At 41.7% G+C, this 26,078-nt stretch overlaps 1 protein-coding gene and 1 long non-coding RNA gene across 3 annotated transcripts in view; one reads left to right on the top strand and one right to left on the bottom strand.

Moving 5' to 3' along the window:
* Positions 1-163, top strand: part of LOC310843965 — a 350,168-nt gene extending 350,005 nt beyond the window's left edge. The window contains exon 3 of the long non-coding RNA XR_014563833.1: positions 130-163. This is a non-coding gene — a long non-coding RNA (uncharacterized lncRNA). The remainder of the gene's footprint in view (positions 1-129) is intronic.
* FLT3 (fms related receptor tyrosine kinase 3) overlaps positions 1-25,445 on the bottom strand; it is a 61,023-nt gene extending 35,578 nt beyond the window's left edge. The window contains exons 1-6 of one of the 2 annotated variants that reach the window (XM_083736293.1): positions 25,357-25,445; positions 7,075-7,196; positions 5,437-5,633; positions 4,336-4,451; positions 2,395-2,515; positions 1,687-1,841 (exon numbers count right to left, since the gene is read on the bottom strand). In XM_083736293.1, coding sequence (XP_083592419.1) covers positions 1,687-1,841; positions 2,395-2,515; positions 4,336-4,451; positions 5,437-5,633; positions 7,075-7,196; positions 25,357-25,411 — 766 coding nt within the window. In that variant the 5' untranslated portion in view covers positions 25,412-25,445. The remainder of the gene's footprint in view (positions 1-1,686; positions 1,842-2,394; positions 2,516-4,335; positions 4,452-5,436; positions 5,634-7,074; positions 7,197-25,356) is intronic. The other variant, XM_083736292.1, reaches the window with a different exon arrangement.
* Positions 25,446-26,078: the final 633 nt, after the last annotated feature.

The following is a 26,078-nucleotide window of genomic DNA, read 5'->3' as shown; positions in this document are numbered from 1 at the left end:
GCCTGGAAACGATGCCTTATGAGGAATGGCTAAGGGAGCTGGGCATGTTTAGCCTGGAGAAGAGGAGGTTAAGGGGTGATATGATAGCCATGTTCAAATATATAAAAGGATGTCACATAGAGGAGGGAGAAAGGTTGTTTTCTGCTGCTCCAGAGAAGCGGACATGGAGCAATGGATCCAAACTACAAGAAAGAAGGTTCCACCTAAATATTGGAAGAACTTCCTGACAGTAAGAGCTGTTCGACAGTGGAATTTGCTGCCAAGGAGTGTGGTGGAGTCTCCTTCTTTGGAGGTCTTTAAGCAGAGGCTTGACAACCATACGTCAGGAGTGCTCTGATGGTGTTTCCTGCTTGGCAGGGGGTTGGACTCGATGGCCCTTGTGGTCTCTTCCAACTCTACGACTCTATGAGGGAGGGAGGGAGGGAGGGAGGGAGGGAGGGAGGGAGGGAGGGAGGAAGGAAGGAAGGAAGGAAGGAAGGAAGCTAACCAATTCTAGAGTGCTTAGTGTCAATACTTAGACTATAAGTGACTTGGAGGAGGAGGAACCATTTTAAATTGTTGCATATATCAGGGCTCCTTTCCCCTCCAACTCATAGTGTCCTGAAGAAGTGTGCCAAAACATTTAAATAAATACAGTGGTACCTCGGGTTAAGAACTTAATTCGTTCTGGAGGTCCATTCTTAACCTGAAACTGTTCTTAACCTGAGGTACCACTTTAGCTAATGGGGCCTCCCACTGCTGCCACACCACCGCCACACGATTTCTGTTCTCATCCTGAAGCAAAGTTCTTAACCCGAGGTACTATTTCTGGGTTAGTGGAGTCTGTAACCTGAAGCGTCTGTAAACTGAAGCATCTGTAACTCGAGGTACTACTGTAAATTCTTTTGCTTGAACACTTTAAATAAAAGAGATCTTGCACATGTTTTATTGGCACAGAACATAAACACAAACCATTCAACAAAAAACATGACATTATTTTCACAGTTCACATAGAAATACAGGCTGGATGCCAGGGACTGAACCAGGGACCTTCCCCGTGCAAAGAATCTTCTTCTCTTCTTGCCCTTCCCCAATTGAAGAGAAACAATGGCAGGCAACACTTTGCACCAGTAAGGCTGCAATTTCACCCTATCAATTGACAGCGTCACGTTTTATGCCCGTCAAAATCTGTGACTGGAATGGAAGTATAAAAGCTGATTTGGGTGGTGCGTTGGCTATGCTTCGCAAAACCAAGAACTGAGAATCTTATGGGAGGTGAGAGATCAAATCGATTTAACAAGAAAGGATCACAGTTATACCACAATGATCCTTAGACTGCCCAAACTTGTACTTGATTATATTTCTGCAGGCATTTTTCTTCCACTGACAAAAGGAGAAACCCTGTGCAGCAGGGATGGCAAACCTGTAGCCTTCTAGATGTTGCTGGTCTGCAGCATCCCACCATTCTTGATCCCTGACCACACTGGATGAGGTTGAGGGGAGTCAGAGTTCAACAGCAGGTTTCCCATCCCTTCTGTTCATAAGGAATTATTGATGGCAAACCCTCCACAAACCTGTCTAATGAAACATTCCCTCTGCTATGCAAGCGTATGGAAGACCACACTGGGTCTTATTAAAGAAGTGGTACTGTTAGCATGAATAAAGGGGCTAAAGAGTCCAAACCCATAAATACATTTGTATCTTTACCTATTGTATAGAGTTCGGTACAGACTTTTCCAAACTCGTTAACTGCACAACACCACACATGTTGTCGAAAGAGCAATTCGTTGTCTCGTAATTTCAGCTGAGTCTGTTGTATTCCATCTATGTCTTCACTTTGGGCAGCCTTAGAACTTCTGCAGCTATAAAACAGAATGACAAAAGGCCACGTGTTCAAAGCCAATAACACTGCTGTCGTTACGACTCAAGAATGACTCAAGGGGACTCCACATACGGGCTCCTGCTGGCCCAAACTGCAAAAGCCTCCTGCGAAATCTGGAGCAGGTCTTTGGCATTTTGGTGCAGAATGAGATTCTAAGAGAAGGGTGGTTCAAAACAGGTTTCTCTATTTTTCTTCGATCTGTATGCTGCTCACATTTTAGAAGTAGTGAGGCACTTGCTAAAACATTGGTTCCTCTCACTACATATACATATTTGATTTCAGAATGGGGTTTTGCGGGGGGGGGGGGAGGAAAGGGGGCAGGAAGCTTGCAACTTCAGTGGCTGGACATGAAATTCTACAGAACAAAAGGAGAATCAGATTACTTTATTTTCCCTTTTATACAGTCTATCAATCGTGCATGTTTGTGGTGCGTATGCAGTCTTATCTCAGTAGGAAGATGTCCATTCTGAATGTAGAGTTGAAAGGAAAAGAAAAGAAACCATGACAGGTTGGTAGCAAAACAGGTGACCTACCTTTCATCAGGGGTCTTGCAAGAAAACCATTCAAAATTTGGTTTAGGATATCCTTCTGATAGGCAGCTTACAGTAACTTCTCGCTGCTTATTTAGTATAAAATGTGGCTTTCTTGGGCTTTCTATTGAAAATAATGCAAGAATTCCTTATCATTTATTTATTCATGGAAGTATTTTACTTTTATTATTTATAGTCAATCCATCTATCAATCAATTGTTCATTTATCAGAGCACTAGCAGCCTTGTACCCAGTGTTGGTCAGGAACTCTAAGAAGTCCCCCCCCCCCCAAAAAAAAACCCAGTGCAGTTTTTATATCAATGGTTGAAATCAATGCAGTTTGGAATGGTTCAGCCCACCATCTTGTTTCAAAATGGCACCTAGTTATATACAAACTTAGAAGGTGATCTCAAGAACCATCATGGAAAATTTGGTCTTGATGCCTTATGATTCAGCCAAAGCAGAACAAACAAACACATTTCACAAGGGAGAGAGAGAGAGAGAGAGAAAGTGCATTGTTTGTCAATATTTACAAAGCTCTATCAACCAAATTCACACGAATAACGTTTCTGCACTGGCTGTATGCTGAGATGCTGAAGTTATTTAGCTGTTTTCACAAAAGGGCTAGACATTTTGTTCATGTAAAGGGTTCTATTTTGTCTCTCTCTACTCAGATCCTCCTCTTCTTCCTCCTCCTCTCCACAGCCAGCAAAGCACCCTTTCCGGCTGCAGGTAGGGGCTCAGACTCAGAGGCAGAGAGGCTGTGCCTCCGCATCTGAGCCCCACACTGAAAAGGGTGCCTCACTCGCTGGCTGCGGAAGGTAGAGGTCAACTGCTTTTCTCTCAGAGGCAGTGCTGCTGTTACCTGCTGGCTTTTCTCATTGACTTTGTGGGTGCCCAGCCCACACAATTTTATTGTTGTGGGTTCCCAAGCACACATGGCCCCCAAGAGTTGGCTCCTATCCATTAACAAACTACCATTCCCAGAATTCTTGGGGGGAAGCCATGGCTATTAAAGTGGTATAAGAGTGTTTTAAATTCATGTTGTCTATGTAACTCCTCTCTCGCATTTTCTACTCCCCTTCTCCAACAAAGAGACAAACATATATTTGTAAAAGGAATTATAGAGAGGATTGTAGTAGCTTCACAGTCCCCTATATTTTTGAACCATTTTCCCTTTAAAAGCTGTTGGAAATTCTGAAGAAAATTTTCACATAAGAGAGATGATGATGATAATGATAATAATAATAATAATAATAATAATAATAATAATAATAATAATAATAATAATAATATATTATTATTATTTATACCCCACCCATCTGACTGGGTCTCCCCAGCCACTCTGGATGGCTTCCAACCAAATATCAAAAATAATACAGTCAGACATTAAATACTTCCCTAAACAGGGCGTCTTTTAAAAGTAAAATAGTTGTTTATTGCCTTGACTATTCCTTACACCTAGTTTCAATCCCACTTCAACCCCACCCTCAGCAAAACAGGGAATTGTCTTCCCTGCATTTCTTTTTAAATATGAAGAGCAAATGTTGATCAATACTCTTAAACTTCCCATCTGCTCAAAGCAGGAAGCTCAGAAGAGTCACAACACATCAGGCTGATACTTAAGGGGGAATAAATAAAAATCCAGCCACCATTGAAAAATGTAATTGACCCTGAGCAGCTCAGAGCTTTTTCCTGAGAGGGGTGATGTACCCTTGCTTGAAATGAGATGAGTGACGTGGGAAAAATAGCACACAATACCAGAACCGAAAGAGGGAGGGGAAGATATTCAAATAAGGAATGGGAAAATCCCTGCAGGGGGAAGAATCCAACATGTTTTGCTGTTTCAAAGTTAGGCATACATCATACATGGACCCGTTCCTGCCCTATCATCCTTCATCAAGTTGTGATCAAGCCATTCCTTTGTCTCCATGTCATACTTACTTTTTATATGAATTGTAAATGTCACCCTGTAATTATCAGTTTTGGTTTTAATGGACAGCGTGTGGTTTCCAGCCTGGGTTTCTCTAATTTTTGGAAACTTCTTTGAAAAAACATGCCTATGCAACAGGGGGAAAGCATCCATTAAAAAAACAAAAACAAAAAAACAACTTCATGTGAAAGTAAAAGGAAGCAGAACAAATTGACAACAAAAACAACACCAAGCAAGCAGGCAGGCAAGCAAAGCCTGTGGTTGGGACCAGACTAAACCATCATACTAATCATTCTGTGGAGAAAGGCCTTAACCAAATTGGAAAAGGGCCATAGCTCAATGGTAGAAAGTCTGCTTTGCATGAGAAGGTCCCAGGTTCAAGGCTTCTTCGGAGGTTTATCAAAGTACTTATTGCACCGGGATCCTTTTAAATTGCCCTGCAACTCAAATATGTGATGGCTGTTGTCTCATCACAAGAGAGACCGTATGTCTAGATTCAGTAACTATTGTTGAATATTGTAAACTGGACGGGCTGATGTGGCAGCTTCGCTCTGAATGTGTGGTTGCAGGTGCCCACCCCACCTGTTGTTTCTGACTTCTAGCAAATAAGTGAAGAGTGCTAAACCGCCCTATCCTAAGAAAGAACCTCTGTCCAGAATGACAGAAGTGAACCTCTTTCAGTGGAATCTAAAGTGAGTGGGTGGCATTCAAATAAATTTTACTCAGAATTGAAATGTTTGAACATGGCTAAACTACATCCCTTCAGTTCAATGGGTATGCCCCGAGTAAAGCTTAGCTCTTTGTATTTAACTGAGGTGAATTTAATTGGTAGGTTTAAAGATTAAATCTGTGTGTCAATGTAGGAACATATAAGTATTTGAGAAAACACTACACTTTGTGTACTTGTGGCTTTTGACCCAGCTATTCCTTCTGCTGAAGAGGCAAGTCACTGCGAATTGCCTCTTCAGTAGTGAGAACAGTTAAGGCAAAAACGACAAGTAAAGTTCTGGCTGCTCATATAATGTTCCCACAGATGCTCAGCACTTTTCTGAACCAGAGCAAATAATAGGAAATTCTATCACAATCGTCACCCAATGTATCTCTTTGCTTACCTGTTCTCCAAATCCAGAGAGGAATTACAGTTATTCTGGTTCTCTTTAAAAAACCAAAGACAGGTGATGTTCTCTGAAATATTTACTATTGCTTTAATTTCAACATTTTCAAGCACACCAACTTCGAAATCTGTTGCTGCTTCATAGATATTCTTGCTGCTTTGATAATACAGGGAACACTTGTGGTCTTCTTGGGTCTGTATTGCATGAGATGGAAAGACGTATTTTACCACACTGGTCTTTTTTAAGATCTCTGCTTTATTTATTTTATTTAAGGATTTATTCACCACTTTCAAACAAATGTTTCCGAAGCAATGTACACCATCACACACAACACACACTGTATATAATGTATACATAGCAGTCTAGAAACTGATCTTAAAAGCATTTAACATAATGTATACATAGCAGTCTAGAAACTGATCTTAAAAGCATTTAACTACAGTGGTACCTCGGGTTAAGTACTTAATTCGTTCCGGAGGTCCGTACTTAACCTGAAACTGTTCTTAACCTGAAGCACCACTTTAGCTAATGGGGCCTCCTGCTGCCGCCGCACCGCCGGAGCCCAATTTCTGTTCTTATCCTGAAGCAAAGTTCTTAACCTGAAGCACTATTTCTGGGTTAGCGGAGTGTGTAACCTGAAGCGTATGTAACCTGAAGCGTATGTAACCCGAGGTACCACTGTATAATATTTCAAATATAGAAGAGTCACTCTTCAGGGAAAGCCCTATTAGAAACATACATTTGGAAAAGAGCCAATTGCTAGGCCTTAGATAAAGTTCATTAAGAAGCTGATTCCATAGAGCTGGTTCTTCAGATACTGATGGGCTCATAGATGCTAAGGATCTCTTGGCTGGCTGGCTGGCTGGCTTATTTATTTATTTATTTATTTATTTATTTATTTATTTGACATTTCATTCCTAGCTCCTACACAGAATGCCTCCCTGAGTTTCACCTGCCTAAGTGTAAAGAACAAACACAGGTGAACATTCTTTTCTGATATCATTAGATATTAAGAGCTATCCACCTAAGTGGGTAAGAGCTAACGACAGAATACACACTTTGCATGCAGGTTGCAGGTTCTGTCCTGGCATTTTCATTTAAAACTGGGATGGGGAACCTGTGGCCCTCCAGATATTGCTGGACGGCAGCTCCCAATATCCTGGACCATTAGGCCATGTTGACTGGGGCTGATGGGAGTTGGGAGTCTAGCAACATATATCCAGATATGTAGACATTAACATGTGTTTTATTCTGTTTTTAGGTTACTGCTAGTCTTACATAGCTTTGAATATTTAAAAGACCTGCTTTGATGTGCCTTTGGTAGTTGCAATGGTTTTATTTTATTTTTGTAAACCATGATGAAGTTTATTATATGAAATGAAATAATGAAATCTGAAGGGCCAGATTCCTCAAACCTAAATTAGAAGAATATTGTATGTTTCTAACACAGCATACATTTAAAACACATTTAAAGTTCAGCTGGCACCAAAAAACTAGTGAAGCAGGTACCCCCTGAGCATCTCTAGGGAAAGAATCCCACAAACTGCAATCTATCTCCCTTCTGAAGTTGGTGGGAAGGGAGCAAGGTCATTGATGGTGGTCTTCACTAACCACACAGGTTCATATCCTTTTTACCTCATGAGAAGGTGAAGATTCCAATGATTCTGACATTATATTGTTTCGCTTGATTAAAAGGCATGCAATCTCTGGTGCACCAAGGCCAATCACAGCCGTGGATACCAGTGTAAGAATCAGAGCTGAAAGTAAAAAAAAGGGAAATGGAGGCCATTGTTATGAGCAGGAAATTGAGGATAATTGTACAAGGACAATACGATCAATAAAAGAACATCACAAAATGCAGAACCGGCAGAAAGCATTAGCCAAAAGCATAAACACAATCCAGCATAAAATTAATTTTAAAAAAGCAACCTTAAAATAGCAAAGGTACAGCTATTAGTTCTGCTAATCCTGTTGCCCTCCATAAATTAGAGGGCTGTCGAATGTCTGGAACAGGGAGCCTTTCCACCTGTCGAGTTCTCAGTACGATTTGGAACCCTGATCTTCCAGGTATCTAAACTGTCCCCTCTTCTAAGGTGAATTGGAACAGCCACTGCCTTATTCTCCTGACTCCCTTAGAAGGTGGTGGGTTCTCCTTCACTGGAGGTTTTAAAACAGAGGTTGGATGGACATCTGCCAGGGATTCTTCAGTTGCAATTCCTGCCTTGAAGGAGGTTGAACCAGATGATCCTTGGGGTCCCTTCCAGCAATTCTACGGTTCTATTATTAATATTTAGGTGCATTTATAGCCTGCCATTTTACAATGAGAATCACGCACACACACACACACTTAAATCAACATAAACAATCTTGTTTAAAAAGCTTAAAAGAGTAAAAGGTGGGGAAAGCGTAAAACAATTCAAGAGGCGGTATTCTGTAAAGGTTCGCTGCCTGTTCCAGTGTAACCTGCAATGGCATTGAGTCGCTGGTACAAGATCAATGCAATATGACCTGACTGGTGTTGTGAACTGCCCTGTGATCTTTGGGTGAAGGGTGGTATACAAATTTAATAAAGGAGGAAGAGGAGGAGGATAGGCTTGAAGGTGGTGTACTGGTTGGACGAGGACCAGGAATACCAGGATTCAACCCTCCACTCAGTCATAAAACTCATTGGGTAACCTTACGCCAGTCACTACCTCTCTGTCTAACCTACCTCACAGGGTTGGTTTGAGTTAAAAGGCGGGGAGCATGTACACCACATTGAACTCCTGAGACTGAAAGGGAGGTATAGATGTAATGAATAAATAGTTAATGTTTCCCAGAAAATGAAAATAAAGTCGGGCCTGTTTTGTACTCAGTTTGAGGTACAGTATATTTATTTACCCGCAGTACACTTACCTGTGGTTTAAAGCCACATCCTAATCCAAAGGATAAAAATGACACATAAGGAACATGGAAAAGTGAAGTAAAAATAAGGAACTAACCGCAGATAAAGTGCTCTGCATTTGGTTTTGACCGACTCAAACGGGCTTACAGTTCTACTTATTCAAACCTAAAGCATTTTTCTTCTAATGTCAGTCTTGCTCAGAGTAGACTGAAATTAATAGACATGACTAATATTCCTATACCATTAAAGCATATCAAAGCAATTTACAACTTTAAAAGGATAAAAACTATACAATAAAAGCATTCTAAAAAATAAAAACAATTTAAAAGCAAGCAAGTTTGTTGTTGTCATTGTCATTTTAAGAATCAACAAACCATTGTAGAAGATGCACTCTTAATTGCCTGCACAGGCCTGGCAGAATTAAAAAAAAAAGTTTTCAGCAGTTGATTAAAAGCTGGCACAGAAAACATTAATTTTGGTCCATTAATGTCACTCTGAGTATGATTTAGGTGACTACAACCCCAATAAAAGCTCATTCAAACAACCTGGACCATTTTAAATACTCTGCATTCTTGTCAGACCTTCTTGAGATAGCTGGGCAAGGCATAAGGACCAAAACTGAAGCAACAACACAACAACTAAATAGTAATCTAATATAATGGAATGCTTTAAGAGCCTATCATTAGGCTAAGTGAGCCGTCTACCTCAGGCAGTGGATGCTAAGCTATCGTAAGTCCAGTAGCTTTTAGTCCTGGGCTGGAGGTCCAAGAGGCACTGCCTTCCTTCTCCACAGCATTAATGCTTTCCTAGTCGGGTACCTTCAAGCTTTGCTGCCCCACCCCCGACTCTCAAGCTGGGAAGTGCCTTTGCTCTGACCCCCTCAACCTTTCTGAGAGGTGGGTGGAAATTCCTTTTTTAAATGAATGCATTCTGCACACAACCACATCTTGCCCATATCCTCGCCCCCTTTTGTGAAACTCAAAAGTTTGTTTCTGCCTTGCTGTGAAACTCAACTCCTTCTGTTCTCATTTATTCATGGCGATATTCTTCCTTTGCATCTGTTTGGAGCAACTTTCCATACAAACTCTGCCTGCCTCTGACATCTTCTCCATGCTTTTAGGCGCCTGCTGTTTATAGTCGCCTCCATTTCCCCTGATGGCCCACCCACCCTGAGGCAAATTATGCCAGAAAACACAATGATGCCCATTGACCTCATGGTCGGTGTTGCAAACGCCATTTCCATTGTACGCCAGAGCTATTGGGCAAAACAGACTCTGTCTCTTTGGAAATGCCCCTTTAGCTGGCAGAAAGCCAGAGGGCAGGGAAGAGTTGTACACAGGAGGAGTGCAAGTGTGGGTGTAGGATTTGTGTGTGGCTGAAGCAGCGCTAGTGTTGGATCTTAGTAGGAGAGAGTGGACTGATTAAAAGAAGAACGGCTGGGGATTAGGAATAATAACACATAATCCAGAGGGAGGAAGGCAGCACAAACACAGAGGAAGGAAAACACAGAAACAGCTCTGTTTTAGCTCTTCAGCTTCCTTTTCCTATCTGTATTTTTTAATTATGATTTAATTATCTATAAAATGATAACAAGCCACCACTGAAATGAAACAAAAGACTTACAATGAAAATTAGATTTTTTATTTTATTTTAAAAAGAGAATTTTCTTGGGGTGGAGGGGGAGTCCCAAGTAGGGTTAGGAGAGAAATTTGATTCAGTTAGCATATAAAACTGGATTTATCCAATCTACACTTTCTGAGTGCTAATTCTGACCTCTTTGAATCAAGCTGCTTTCACAAAATATGCAAAATATGCAGTTCAACCTATAATCAAACTCACTTTGCATGGTTTCATCATGGAATTTGTTGCAGACATGAGAAGTGAAACACAGCAATCCTTCAAAATTTGCACTTATGTGAATTTTGCAATGCTGTTCTCCAACCAAACTATGTTTCCAAATATACATATATATATACATATATATATATATATATACATATATTAGAGGAAAGTATGCATAAATAGGAACGTAAATGTGTACATTAGTCGAAACCGCATAGATAAATGTGTTTATTAGGTAAATGTCTCACTAAGGTGCTAATGTTCATGAGGATTCTTCATACACACAAGCTGCTGAGAAATGTGGAGAACCAAATTGGACACTGGAAAAATGAGAAATTGAGAGAACCAAAACTGACAGATCCTTCCATCCCTAGACCCAAAACAAAACTACTGGGAAGACAGTATCTAAGGCAGGGGTGGGAAACCTGTAGTCCTCCAGGTGTTGGACTTCAACTCCCAGCAGCCCCCACAAGCAGAATCAATGGTCAGGACTGATGGGAGTTGCAGTTCAGCGATGCCTCTGGAGGGCTACCAGTTCCCCAAACCCTGGCTTAAGTTCATGGGAAGACATCTGGTTAGAAATAACAAAAACAAGAAAGCAGAAATCTTAAAAAAGAGAAGATGAACATGAATCAGGGAATCAGGAGAAGAAGTGTGCAGTTGCAAGTAGATGGTATGGAAATGATCGCGGACAAAACAAATAATAGCACTAAGAAGAATGAGATAATGAGAGAAGATGACTCAGGACAGATCCTTGAGGAGCTTCAGATGGAAAGTGGCGGACCACAGGGAGAAGGATTACCACTGACGATAAAGAAAGTAGACAGTAAGGAAGACAAGAAACTAAGAAAGCATGTTGTCAGTCAACACCCAAGAACAGAATGATCAATGGTATTGAAAGATGTCACAGAAAAGGCTACCGGAAAATTGGTTCTGTGATCTACGAATGCACAAAACTACGCCACATTCCCGGCACTGAGTCTCTGTTTCCAGTATGCAGACTACAGGTGTTGTACTGCCCTGGACAGAAATAAGGGCTCATTTGGCAGAAAGATATATACAGCAACAAGTGCATTTTTCAATTTTGGTACGGCACACAATGATCTTTCAAACCGCGATCGCATGTTGGGGTGGAGTTGAGGAGGCAGTGATAAAGTTGCTATGAAGTTATTCTAGCAGCCAGAGGCAAGAATTTTTTTTTTTTAAAAAGGAGGCCCTGCCTTAGGTTATGAAGTGGCTGCAAAGTTTCAAGACTTTGATGCATGATTTCATTATGCCAGTTTTTAATTCTTCCAGTTTCAGGTTATGGATATTCCTTCCCTCGTCTTGCTGTTGTCATGTGACCTGCAACTAAGCCATGGTTTGCTTTAGGATTAAGTCCAAACTTGATCTCCAAACTACTAACAATGAGCAGTAGGAAAGGTTTGCTCTTGGCTGACTGCTTTTGGTTTGTTTATGGGTAGAGCAGTGGGAGCAAGGGGCCGAGTGAAACCTTTTGCTCTGAGCAACCAAATTCTTGCTCGTTTATTCTTAGTCATGGCTTGGCTTAGCATTCTGTGCAAAATGGGCAGCAGAATACAATGAGGAATAGAATCTTGCAAGGGCAAACAGATGTTTATTGTTGCCTCAACAACAGACTGAGAGATTTTCAATTGGCCATAGCTCCTGATCTAATCATATTTCCTATCTTAACTGTCTACTCTGAATGTGGAATAGTGCTGAACATAGCACTGTCCAATCCCTAGATAAATAAATCTAGGTCAAAGGTTATTCTGAAATTGTTAAGTAAGGTACCTGATGGTGATGTTCAAGCAAAAATTACATATTGGTTGTTGGATTCTGACACATTCCTGACAGTTACGAGATTTGTAGTGGCAACCCAAAAGCTGAGGAGAAACATTGTTGAGGCTAATATGGTAAATTGCAATGATTTAGCACCAAAAAACTGAATGCTTTTAAATGTATTAGCCCTCTTAACCATTTGTATTTTAATATATATCTATTGCTTTGTTCTTTTTTAACCTTTCGTAGATTATATTTATGAGAGAGAGAGAGAGAGAGAGAGAGAGAGAGAGAGATATTCTGGTATACACTATTCTTCAATATTGTATCAATGTATAGTATAGTATAGTATAGTATAGTATAGTATAGTATAGTATAGTATAGTACAGTGGTGCCTCGCAAGACGAAAATAATCTGTTCCGCGAGTCTCTTCGTCTAGCGGTTTTTCCGTCTTGCGAAGCAACCCTATTAGTGGCTTAGCGGCTTAGCGGCTATTAAAGGCTTAGCGGCTTAGCGGCTAAAAGGCTATTAGCGGCTTAGAAAAAGGGGGGGAGAACGAAAAAATCGCAAGACTCGCAAGACATTTTCGTCTTGCGAAGCGCATCGGAAAACCCTTTCGTCTAGCAGGTTTTTCGTCTTGTGAGGCATTCGTCTTGCGGGGCACCACTGTATAGTATTATGTGGTTGATATAACTATGATGGTTAAAATAACCACAACAAACAGAATAATGGTGCAATAGACCTCAAATGCATCATGCTAACGCAGAAAAAGAAGCAGGACATAAATAGTTTAAAATCAAACACACAATCTAAGCAGCACAAGTTGCAAGCTTATGAGTTATGAATATGGGAAATGGAAAAACCAGTTTAAGCCCTCTATGCACAGCAAGCCCAATACTTTTGTATATATTATGTGCTAAATTCAATCTGAAGTCTAGACTAAGCAAGCATGGCATTGTAATCATGGAGTGCTTCATACTGCGGAGCTGATGCAATCCCCATGCTAATTCTGACCTCTTTGAATCAAGACGCTTTCACAAAATATGCAAAATATGCTGTTCAACCCATAATCAAACTCGCTTTGCATGGTTTCATCATGGAATTTGCTGCAGACATGACAGTCTGAAGCCTTTGATCATCTCCGCTGAACTTAATGTAGCTCTCCAGGTCGGCATCCAGCTACACTGTTTTGTTACTTCCTCAAATGCAAATGAAACGTTGGAATCCAGTTTTTTAATGAAAGGGTAGAATTTTAACAAAAGCTATCTCATGCTTCCAGAAGGACTTCATGTACAGCATAAAAACTTATTTTTAACCTTCAGTGGCGTAATGCAAGCTTCGTAGGCTCAATCCACTGTGAGGTTTGCACACACATAAATGGGAGTACAGTACTGCCCTTGAGTACTCATTCACTTCAATGGGACTTGTGCAGCAGAACTTTCAACTAGTACTGCACCTTTCATTTGTTTGTTACAAAAATGCATTGAAATACAGTGTCAACTAGCCCTGAACTTTCAAGACACAAACAAAAACTGTTTGCAGACTCGATCTGGATGCCAAGCTCTAGATTGAGATAAGAAAATTACCATTCCCTCCTCTTTTTAAAATATATTTTTTTTAAAACAGTTCATTGTGCATATGAGCACCTCATAATGCTTGCTTACAAAAGACAAATACAGTGTAACCTCGGGTTATGAACTTAATTTGTTCTGGAGGTCCGTTCTTAACCTGAAACTGTTCTTAACCTGAAGCACCACTTTAGCTAATGGGGCCTCCCGTTGCCACCGTACCACCACTGCACGATTTTGTTCTTAACCTGAGGTACTATTTCTGGGTTAGCGGAGTCTGTAACCTGAAGCATCTGTAACCTGAGGTACCACTGTACCAGCACAATTCTCTGAGAAACAATGGGTGGCAATTTGTACGTAGTGTCCAAAACAGTCTATTTTCAATATAGACTGGTATTTAATATAGGAGTGCTAACTGAAATATACTAACTGAAATAATTCTCAATAACCTTCTCAAATTTTGGATTTCCTTGTCACAATACTTCTAATTTGTATTCTTCCCCTATAATTTTATTCTTAGCATTCCAGTTATGAGCACTGCTGGATATAGACACCTCATCTGTGTGTAAGAGAAGAGATAACAGCAATCAATCTGGTAGAGCGACACATTTATTTTATTTATATTCCACCTCTTGTCTTTCAAGAAGCTCTGGGTTGTATACTTGATATTGCCAGCTGGGTCTGCTTCGCTTCAGCAAAAATGGCATAGTTACATTTCTGAAGTATTTATATCCTGTTTTTTTTCAAATGCCTCAACAAGACTTATAAAAATAAACACTAACAATTGTTATTACTTTTTATTAAATTTGTATACTGCTTTTCATCCGTAGATCTCATAGCATAAAAATGCAAAAGAAAAGCATAAAATACATAATAAAAAACAAGAGAAAAACAAAACCAATAACGCCCTCCCCTCTTTAAAAGAGGATAGGATATTTGCTGTAGTTTTTCTTAAAGTAGCCTGCAAAGTTAAATTGAAGTAAAGCAAAATCTGAAAATGCTTTATGTGTGTTTTTAATAAAAAGGTCAGACTTTAATTCTGAAATCTTTGCAAATGTTGATTGTTAAGTTTGAGATCTAATTTTAAATTAATATCCTCTAAGTTTTAAGGCATATGATTTGGTCTTAGTCACCAACAAGCATCCCTGGCTTAGTCACCACTTCTCCAATACATCACCAGAAGAAAGAATCGACTAGGGCTGTATGGCTCCCACCCATCCTGCCTGATGCCTGCCTCTCTTTCCTGCCCAAGCCCTCCACCCCACCACGTCAACAACTCCAGATAGCTCCAGATGGCCTTATCCATGGCCTTACTCCACCCATCTTAGGTAAAGCCTTTGTTGTTGTTTAGCCGTGTCCGACTCTTCATGACCCCATGGACCAGAACATGCCAGGCACTCCTGTCTTCCACTGCCTCCCGCAGTCTCCTCCAGCACCATAATTCAAAGAGTCTCCTCCAGCACCATAATTCAAAAGCATCAATTCTTCGGCGATCAGCCTTCTTTATGGTCCCGCTCTCACTTCCATACATCACTATTGGGAAAACCATAGCTTTAACTGTATGAAGCTTTGTCGGCAAGGTGATGTCTCTGCTTTTTAAGATGCTGTCTAGGTTTGAGGTAAAGCCTTAGATCCCCCAAATCAGCCCAATGCGGCTCGGGCTCTTGCCAAATCTGATGCACAGCCCTAGAAGCTGCCTCTACAGAAAGGAACTACACCTCCTGCATTTATTGCTTGAAGAGGGTGTCCTTCTCTATCTATCGATCAATTCTCCCCAGAGATGGGGGCACATTACAAGTGCCTTACGATATAGCAGCAGGTTTGTCCGGAAGTGCCTAGGCTTGCACCCTGGGGAGGTCACTTTGGTGATGCTAACCAAATGCCAACAACAATTTCAGCAGTACAATACTTGATCTCAGTAGTGCAGATGCACTAAAGCAGGAATGGGAAACTGAATCCAGGTAGCAGGCTGGATCCTAATCTCTCCCACCCCCATGGGCCAAGCTTGGCAGGTGCGCAGAGCTGCTCACCTGTCAATCACCTGATATCAAAATGGTGTCAGGTAATCCATTTCCCTGTTGTCTTTGTCCATGGAGCTGAGGCTCCAATACTTTGGCCACCTCATGAGATGAGAAGACTCCCTGGAAAAGACCCTGATGTTGGGAAAGATTGAGGGCACAAGAAGAAGGGGGCAACAGAGGACAAGATGGTTGGACAGTGTTCTCGAAGCTACGAACATGAGTTTGACCAAACTGCGGGAGGCAGTGGAAGTCAGGAGTGCCTGGCGTGCTCTGGTCCATGGGGTCATGAAGAGTCAGACACAACTAAATGACTAAACAAGAACAACAATCCATTTCCCCAGGCAGATTGTGAGTACCAACAATGAGATGATACACAGTGTTCGCAAACCCTCTTTCGGCACATTACCTGCCCTACATTTGCCATCCTATATGACATCAGGTGGACGGCAGGTTGACGTGGCTTGGCTGAAGTGGCCTCATGGGTCAAAGAGGGAGAACTGATGGACCTAAATAGGCCCATAGGCTGAAGGTTCCCCACCATTGCACTAAAGTGGAAAAGGAATTGTTTTCAGTCAACAGTGTGAACGGTACATAACCGCAGTACTTAATTGCCGAAGTTACCGCTGTTGTTTAAGAGGGAGGTGCAGATGTCCCATAAAATATTAAAATATTTAACCAACATGGGTATAAGCAATGGCATCTTGGTACCCCTGCACAAAGCTTTGAGGATATTAGGTCACTATCCTAGCCAATGATGCTGTGCCATAGCCTACAATACGCTACCAGCCAAGAAAGTGTGTAGGCGGCGGCAGGACACACACAATGGAGAAATGAAAATGCAGCTCTAATAAGGTTCCAACAACAACTGAAGAAATGATACCATTTGTCATTTTAGTCACCTCCGGACTTCCCCTTCGAAAGGAAAGAATCATTTCTGACCTACGACTGACTTGTCCTTCCCATACGTCAAGCTAGAACATTCAAGATGACAACGTAAGAATGGGATGGGACAGAAGCACCTGATTGTTGGACGAGGAGTCTATATCTTCCAATGTTCTGTCTTACAGTGTAATCCTAATCATGTATACTTGGAGGTAAATCCTATTGAATTCAACAGAGCTTACACCTCCATAAACTGGATTGCAGCTATTGAAAAATAACACAGATTTCTTTTTTCTTTTCTTTTTCCCCAAACCCTTTATTATTTTATTCACATAATATACATTCTTTACAACAAACAACTCCAAAATAAACAGACAACTCCAAAATAAAATCATATGTAGCAAAACCATAAGTCTCATGTTTTCATTTACACTGATCTCCTCTCCGATACCTTTCCTTGATATTTCTTGCTGCTTTCTGCTTTCCTTATAGAATCTTTATGAAAATTTAAATCTCTTAAATCCTATAGAAATCTTTAACAATTTCAATTAATCCCTTCACCTCCCTCCCCCGCAGCCCAGCACTTCCCTCCACCCATGTGCGACCTTCTTTACCTGCTATTACATTTGTTATTGTTGCGTTATTCACTTTATTTGTTATTCCATCCTTAATATATTATTATCCTATCTCCTTGCGCCTTTTAAACTTTTGCATATTAATTTTTAATCTCCAGCACCGACTTTTGAAAAAAACACAGTTTTCGGAGGCTATGATGGGGGTAATTAGCCTCCTTAAGCCCCCCAGGATTGTGGGGGGGACGGCCCTTGCCTGCTGTGCCCTATACCACCCCCGAATTTGTAGGGGTGGGGGCACTAGGCACAAAGCCCTCCTGTGGGATTCCGGCACTCCTGGACGCCGTCCCTGATTCGTGCCACTAGTTGCAAGAATCTTCAAAAGTAACAATTTGGACGAGATAAATTGCACACGCTTCAAGGAAAAAGGGGGAGTAAAGACTGCTGACAGAAGAGATCTCTGATAACAAGACAAGAATAAAATATGAGAAGATACGTCAAGATACAGTACGACAAATGACTGAGGGGGGGGGAAACCTGCCTTCCCTTCCCCTCCCTTTTTAATGTGATTTAACAAGAATCCCCTCCCCTAATGAGTCAGAAATTAAGGACTTAAGCTGTGGATTTAAGGCTGTGTGGAGATAAACTTTCGAACCAAAGCAATGTTTCAAGATGAAGCTGGAAAGCTAAGAGTTTTGGAATGACACAGTTAAAAATGCCGTTGCCATTTTGGGAGGCATTGTTGGAGCTCTTGGGTCTGGGAGGAGAAAGAGAGAAATAGAGTTGTTTACATATCGTGAATCAACTCCTCGGTTGGACTTAAGAGCGACAAATGCCAAATTTACGATGGAAAGAACGATGTTATCTACGAAGGAGATATATGGAAACCCTCTGGACTTAGTGGAGGAACGGGAAATCCACACAGGATTATTATACTTATTATTAAGCTTATCGGCTTAAGGAGACTAACAGAAGAGATCGTAAAGGAAAAAGAGAAATTATATGAACAAGATATGATGTGGAAACACCAAGATAAGACTGGATAGAATTATGAACTTTGTCTGGACTGATTGGGACTGAGTTGGACATTAACGCAGTAAGAAGATGATTTGAATCCCCCTTTGGATCTTGAAGTATGGGAATTTATGCGATGTGATTTAATTTGATGTGATTGGCCAGTCAATAAAAATTATTTAAAAAGAAAAGAAAAGAAAAACAACACAGTTTTCAACTGGCAAGTCTCCTTGCATTGCAATGCTAACCAAATTAGAATGAATTCGGAAAGGCTTACTTCCATGTAAATGGGATTCAGGCTGAAGCTTTAGTATGGGAGTGAAGGCTGGATTAGAGCAATGAGTCGCTGCCATCTCCCAACTTTCTGACAGCATTCTCATGGGTTTACAGAACAGAAGGGTGGGTGGGGCATTAGGAGAGTGGAGACTTAACACAACCTCCTGCTCCCAACTTTGCAAAAGCCATTTGCAACTAATGAGGAGGGCTCTAACCCAGAGTGAGCTCCCCCATGGACCACTTAGACAAGTGAGCGTGGCCAGCTACATCACCTGACACCATCACGCCGCCAGATGAGTAATTTTTCCTTTGCAGGTTTCGAACCCTGTCTTAAGAGGAATTCAGTAGGGCTTGAGGTCACCACTGCCCGGACCAGCTGACTTGCCCATGGAAGCACACTTGTCATTTTATGCATCTGTTTCTTAAAACCTTCCTGCTGAAGGGCAATTCAAATTCAAAACACGCTGGGAATCTTGGCTTGAACAAATGAATATTTATACATTCACTATCATAATTTTGTGCAGCATGGGGATTCCCTGTGGTTGTACCCTCTCCAGAGATGCACATGCGCCACAGACTGCTTGCTATATATAAGCATCTCCAGGTGCAGAAATGGCAGGCCAGAGATCACAAAGATAAAAAGTGGATAGTCATTTATGAGGAAGTAATTAATTATTGCTTGGGCACTTAGAAGCAGAGTCATGGGTCCATCCTCTCCATCTCTGCTGAGACACAAGGTTCCCCACAACAGGCTGCATGCACAAGGCTGGGAAATCAGTGGATCTCACCCCTTTCCTCTCCAAAGGCTGTGCGCTACAATGGGTAAATTCTATCTCCAGTGCTGGAGGCAGTATGCTTCTGACTAAATGCCAATAGCTGGGGACCACAAGCAGGTCCTGCTTTCAGGCTTCCCAAGGCAACTGGTTGTCCACTGTGAGAATAGGATGCTGGAGTAGATGGGCCTGATCCAGCACACTCTTCTTACAGTGCCAAAGCAGCTTTGCTCATGTGTAACAGGAGTTATGCATGTATTTATTTATTTTTTTAAAGTATTTTCTAATACTGCAAATACAGTCTTGGTTGTGGGACCCACTTCTTTTGTTGACTCTATGCTGCTCTGTTGTAAATAAATATTGTAAATAAATGAATAGTGCAGAATTCAGCAGCCAGGTTGCTCACCGGAGCAAGACGGTTTGAGCATATTACAGCGATCCTGGTCCAACTTCACTGGTTACCAATTAGTTTCCGGGCCCAATTCAAAGTGCTGGTTTTGGCCTATAAAGCCTTAAATGGCTCAGGACCACAATACCTCAAGGACCGCCTCTTTCCATATGAACCTACGCAGACCTGAGATCATCTTCTGAGGCCCTCCTTTGTGTGTCACCTCCTTGAGAGGTCCAGAGGGTGGCAACATGAGAGCGGGGCCTTCTCTGCAGTGGCTCCCTGTCTAGGGAATGCTCTCCCCAGGGAAGTTCGCCTGGCACCTTCATTATAACAGTTTTAGGTGCCAGGCAAAAACGTTCCTTTTTAACCAGGCCTTTGGTTGATCTTATTGACATCCAACACCCTTTTAGAATGTGGTTCTTTTTGGGGGTGGGGTTATTGGGTTTTTGGTTTTGGTTTGATTTTATACGTTGTGGTCTTGTTTGTGAACCGCCCTGAAACCTCCAGGCATAGGATGGTATATAAATTGAATAAATGAATAAATAATAGAATAAAAAAGATGTGTTATAGTCATAACCAGTTTCTAAATATTGACCACGAAATTCCTAACCTAGCCAAGTATTTGAGTAGCAACGGTTAAAAAAGAAATTTAACATTTAAAATACATTCCATCCATTACAGCTCCAAAAGACCTATCGCCCTAAACAAGACTACTTTGCTTTCCTTCCAACAACATTGCCAGCTTCATAATTAACTACTTATAATAACACCCAGCAGAGAATGACATGCTAATCCTATCTTTTAAAGAATATATTATGGATATTACATCAAAAGTTCCATTATTGCAATATACCTACACAACATATACTACTACCCTTTTAGAATAACACAAGACCTACATCCTAAATATCATACAACGTGGTGGGTGTGCATTTATCAACGGTTCCATGTTATATCGCACTGGGAACGGAAATCCCCGTACTGTATCAAGGAATTATCTCTGTACCGTACCAAGTTAATCTCAATGGGAATTAACTTCATAGAGCCATGTTGTTTGTTTTGCAAAAGTGTGTGTGTTGGTGGTGTTAATAGTCAGGATCCAACTTGTCTCTGCCTCTGGATGTTTTCTAATTTAGCACAGTTGGCAGCTCTTCAATGCCTAAACATGCTCAGGTATGCTTTTGAGAGTGCAATCATTCTGCTGAATGGGACAGGCAAATTCATGAAGCCAGATGTTGAGTTAAAAGGAAAAATAATTATCCACTCAGTCTCAGACATTTCAGTGACAATAACAAGTTATATCTTAAATGAATCTTGTCTTGTTGACCTACCTGGGCGGCTCCCATTTTCCCTCAGTCCATCACACTGAATGTTGCCACCAGTTAGGAAAAGATCTCACTGTGTTGGCCAAGTGAGTATGCATCCACATTCACAGCACACCCACTCACACACCCATGTACATGTGAGAGTACAACACGGTAGTAACCAACGTTTGCATGTGATGCATAGAGCACATGGGCACACAAGACAACAGCTCATTATACCACAATAACTGCAAAACCTGCTTGGTTTTATTGCTGTCTGGCTTTGAAACCTTCAACTTTGACAACATGCCAAGAAGGTGATATTTTTTTACGAAGACTCTTCAGATTGGTAAGCCGAACAGCTGCTGATCCTGTTCTGTTACTCTTGAGCACCTATATTTCAGCAGCACCAGTGTGCTAGATGATGTGCAGCAAGGGTGGGCAGAAGCGAGATCATGAGTGATTTGCAGGAAATCGGCAAACGTTTATAATTCAGGCACTGTAATAATTGCAACGACCAAAAAGTTTCCCCTTCCCCAAATTAAGGCTGTATACACACCATACATTCAAACCACACAACATCCTTTAAAGACTCCTGGGAATTGTGGTTGGTTAAGGGTGCTGGGTAAGCTACAGTTCCCAGAATTTTGCAAGGGGGAGAGAAGCCATTTGCTTTAAATGTACAGTTTGTGCAGAATTTACTTTATCAAATAAAAGTGGTTTGGGGGCTGGGAAAGACAGATGTTGATTTATGTGTGAAAGGGCTTTTGTGTATACTGATAATTTACGTATTTTATGCTGCTTTTTTGTAGCATTACAGTGGTACCTCGGGTTAAGTACTTAATTCATTCCGGAGGTCCATTCTTAACCTGAAACTGTTCTTAACCTGAAGCACCACTTTAGCTAATAGGGCCTCCTGCTGCAGCAGCGCCGCCGGAGCACGATTTCTGTTCTCATCCTGAAGCAAAGTTCTTAACCTGAAGCACTATTTCTGGGTTAGCGGAGTCTGTAACCTGAAGCGTATATAACCTGAAGCATATGTAACCCGAGATACCACTGTAATTAAGTGTTTTAGATTTGTTGTTAGCTGCCCTGAGCTCGGTTTCCTGAACCGGGAAGGGCAGGGTATAAATAAAAAAATATTTATTATTATTATTATTATTATTATTATTATTATTATTATTATAAATGGTCTGAGCATCTGCTCAGAAGCACCCTATTCCTTAATTCCTAGCTTATGTCATTGTTTGGCACCTGGCTCCAGTTGGTGGATGTCAACTTTCTAGCAAAGCAGACAAACGAAGGAGGTGCCATAGGCTAGGTGCACAACCTAGCAATGAGCTCCTTCTCTGAGAATTTGTTTAACCCACATTAGACAAAGCTGTGGCAGGTAAGAGTGGGGAGCAAAAATCCTGACAATGTGTAGATGGGCCAGAAAGGAGATAAGGAGTTAAAATTATTCAAGAAATACTTCTAAAAGAGTTGGAAACAAAGACCCAAAGAGAGGAGAGAAACTGGATTGAGGAAAAATGAAGGGGCCGTTGTTCCAGGTATAGAGAGCAGCCTACCAGAGGAAGACTGAAGTTCTGCATTGCATAAAGAGAGCTCAGAGCTCAGCTTGCAAGATCACTCCCAACTTTGCACATGAACCAAGTACATGCCAGGAAATTGATTGCTGGCTCAGTTGCACATCAGGCAGGTGGCCTGCCTTTTAAGAGAGGGATGGAGAGCTGGTGGTCCTCCAGATATTGTTGGACTCCAAGTCTCATCAGTCCCCAGCCAGCATGGTCAAGGGTTAGGGTTGGTGGAAGTTGAAGTCCCACAGTATCTGGAGGGTCACAGGTTCCCCATCCATCCCTGTTTTTATAGATATCATGGGTGATTGTCTACTCATTTTACTCAGAGTAAAGCCATCAAAACTAATGAACATGACTAAGCTAGGTCCATTCATTCCAATGGGTATAGTCTGAGTAAAAGTGAGTTGAAGACTGCCCCTCTAAAAACAACACAAGAGTGTTTCTGCATCTATCCATTCATTTATCTCTTCTTAATTTTTAAAATGGGGAATGTTAGTGCAAAACTGCTCCAGAGAGTTGACAGGCTTTCCTGATATTATCATGCGAGGCCAGCCAGCCAGCCAGCCAGCAGCACAACCAATGTCTGCTTTAAACTTGCAAAAGTAGTTTGATCTTGGAGCCCGTTAGGGAGATTTGGACTGATAGCAATCTCTCTGGAAAGCACTTTGCGTATTTTCTCCTGAAGGTTAAGGCTGTAGCCGTATGCACATTTACTGGGATGGAAGCACCATTGTATTCTATGAGATTTACTTCCAGGGAAGTATACACAGATCTGGGTTGAATTTTGATTTAGAACATACAATAAGAGGAGCAAAGACCTCAGTGAAATTATGCTCTAGCTGCACTAATTTTGTTGGGTTCTTAAGTTTGGATGAGATTTTGGTTTGTACTACATGCAAAAGAGATGCTGACCACAGTTCCAAGCATACATGGATAGGAATATTGTACACTGTACTCCATGAAATTTTCTCAGTAAAAATACTTTGGGTTGCATTGTGCAAGGAAGCATCAATCAAACCTCAACACTCTTACCAGAGTTCAGCATATGTGACCTTGTGCAAATGTCCTCTCATGAAAATGAACCAAGCAAACTGAGAGTCCCAAGCCCAGTCCTAAAACAGGCTAAAGTAGATCAGAAGATAAGAGTGTAACAGATCATGTTCCAGCTGCTAAGCCCGTAAGAAATCATATATATATATAGGCATGGCAGAGACATCTTGTCAGCCCTGCAGCCAAGTGCATTGGAACAAATGTTGGAGAGAATGGGCTGGATAAACTAGGAGACCGGAGAGTGTCTGCTTTCTCCCTTGTAACAAAAGACATGTGATATTTTAACTCGGCACTAGAGTTCCACTGGAGTCCATTAGAATTTCACATGGGTTTTCCCCCAAACAGTAATAAGGTTAATAGCAATACATATTAGGTCTTACATCACCCTTCAACAACTGTGTACACACCACACGTTTAAAACACATTTCCCGCCCCTTCAAGGAATCATTTAATTATAGTTTACCCCCCACAATTCCCAGCATCCTTAACAAACTATAGTTCCTAGGTTTCTTTGGGGTAAAAGGCAAAGGTAAAGGTACCCTGGACCGTTAGGTCCAGTCGTGGACGACTCTGGGGTTGCGGCGCTCATCTCACTCTATAGGCCGAGGGAGCCGGCGTTTGTCCACAGACAGCTTCTGGATCAGGTGGCCAGCATGACTAAGCCGCTTCTGGAGAACCAGAGCAGAACAAGGGAACGCCGTTTACCTTCCCACCAGAGTGGTACCTATTTATCTACTTGCACTTTGACGTGCTTTTGAACTGCTAGGTGGGCAGGAGCAGGGACCGAACAATGGGAGTTCACCCTGTCTCGGGGATTCGAACCGCTGACCTTCTGATCGGCAAGCCCTAGGCTCAGTGGTTTAGACCACAGTGTCACCTGCGTCCCTTCTTCGTTGGGTTAAGTCATGTGTTTTAAATGTATGGTGTGGATCTGACCTCTGTGGTGGCAGCTTGCATGTGGAACTCCATGCCCTAAGAACTCTGATTACCTCCCAGTTACAATGAATTCAAATTGTAATACAATTAAAGTCAATAAAAGAAATAAAGGAGTGAAAAATACATTTGAGAATCACTATGAATATTTAATGTGAACATGCCATGGACTACCTGAATGAAGCTCAGGGACCACGGTTTGGGAAGCACTGCCATAGATTGAAAAATCATGTTTCTGATAATGCTCCAAGGCTTGGTTTGGGAACCTGTGTCCCTCTTGATGTTGATGGACTACAATGCCCATCCTCCACAATTATTGGTCATGCTGGCTAGGGCTGATGGAAGCTGGAGTCCAACAATATCGGGAGGGGCATAGTTTCCTCATCCTTGATCTAAGGCTTGCAGCTTCCTGAACATGCACTGTTTGCATCACTTGACAACGCAGCCCAAATCTAAGAGCAGAGGTGCATGACCAGTTTGCCTGCACTGAGTGCTGCAGAGGACACCACAACAAGGACTCAGAATGGACTGGAAGAAGTGCTGAATTTCGGCATTGCTGCTGAAATTTGAAAGTCCCAAGTTGACCACTGCTAATAATGAATCACCACTTCCATTCTTCCTTACGAAAACATGGGTCCCATTTTGAGAGTTTCCACTGCAACTGTGCCAAGAGAAGCTTTTCTAGTGGAAGTCATTGCATTACCTCTTTCGTAAGCCTTTACACATCCATTATGTTGGCAAAACCTTTCTTTCTAGTCAGGGAAAACGGAGAGAAGAGAAAGGTATAGGAGCAGCAAGGAGAATGGAGGGGAAAGAGGAAAGGGGAGGAGGACAAGGAGACAGGAGGGAAAGGAAGTAGAAAAAGAGGGAATGGGGGAAAGAAGAGTTCAGAGAGGGAGGGAATGAATGCGGCAGGTGGGAAAGGAGAGAGGGAACATCTGGATGAGAAGAAGAAAGGAGGAAATGGCATTATTTCAGCTAGAATCCAAAGCAAACAGGAGGCCAGAGCATTCATCCTGGTTCCACTGAAGTCAGTGGTTATGCTTACCAAGCAGCTGCAGCTGGCTTCTGCTGGCCCAGGTGCCTGCCTGATGCATGCTCATAGCTGTGGTGTGCTTCTGTTAGAGCTCAGGGTCTGAAACTGCAGCCTGTGTAGCGTAAACCACTTCTTCAAAAAAAGCGGCGGGGGTGGGGGGGGAAGCATGAACCTGAAATAGCTTCTTTTTTTTCAGGAAGAACCCTGAAGAGGCCTCCTCATAGCTATTATAATAACTAAATATGATAGTTATGATACTCCCATAATTGTCAGGTATCTAAGCAGAGCTTTTATATTCAAATGATACATGTCACTGAATTATCAGAATGAGGCAAACTTTTAATAAAAGTCAGGCTTTAGATAGCTCATGGCAACATCAGCGTTTGTTATCATCACCATGTACTGAAGGATTCCATCCGCAGATAAATTTGGGCTCAAGTCCAAAACCCCACTTAAATCAGGACCCTTGAACTGAAACTAACTTTCTCTCATTGACCAAGCACATTTAAATCCAGATATCCTAGTTTAATTGGATGCTGGACAAGGCTGTAAGAGACGAGTGGAGAACTTCCAGAAATTGCTGGACTAAAACATAAGCTGACTATTCACCATGTTGGCTGAAGCCGATGGCGTCCAACAAAAGAGGAGGCCCTCTGGGTAGTTCCACCTCCCTCAGAAGTTTGAGGAACCAGGGGCCAGGAGAGGGCATTCTCTGTGACAGCGCCTGAGTTGAT

The sequence above is a fragment of the Podarcis gaigeae genome (genome assembly GCF_964106915.1).
Source record: "Podarcis gaigeae genome assembly, chromosome: 4".
Classification (NCBI taxonomy): Eukaryota; Metazoa; Chordata; class Lepidosauria; order Squamata; family Lacertidae; genus Podarcis; species Podarcis gaigeae.
Note: the sequence above shows the minus strand (reverse complement) of the source record. Positions and strands in the feature narration are given on the sequence as shown.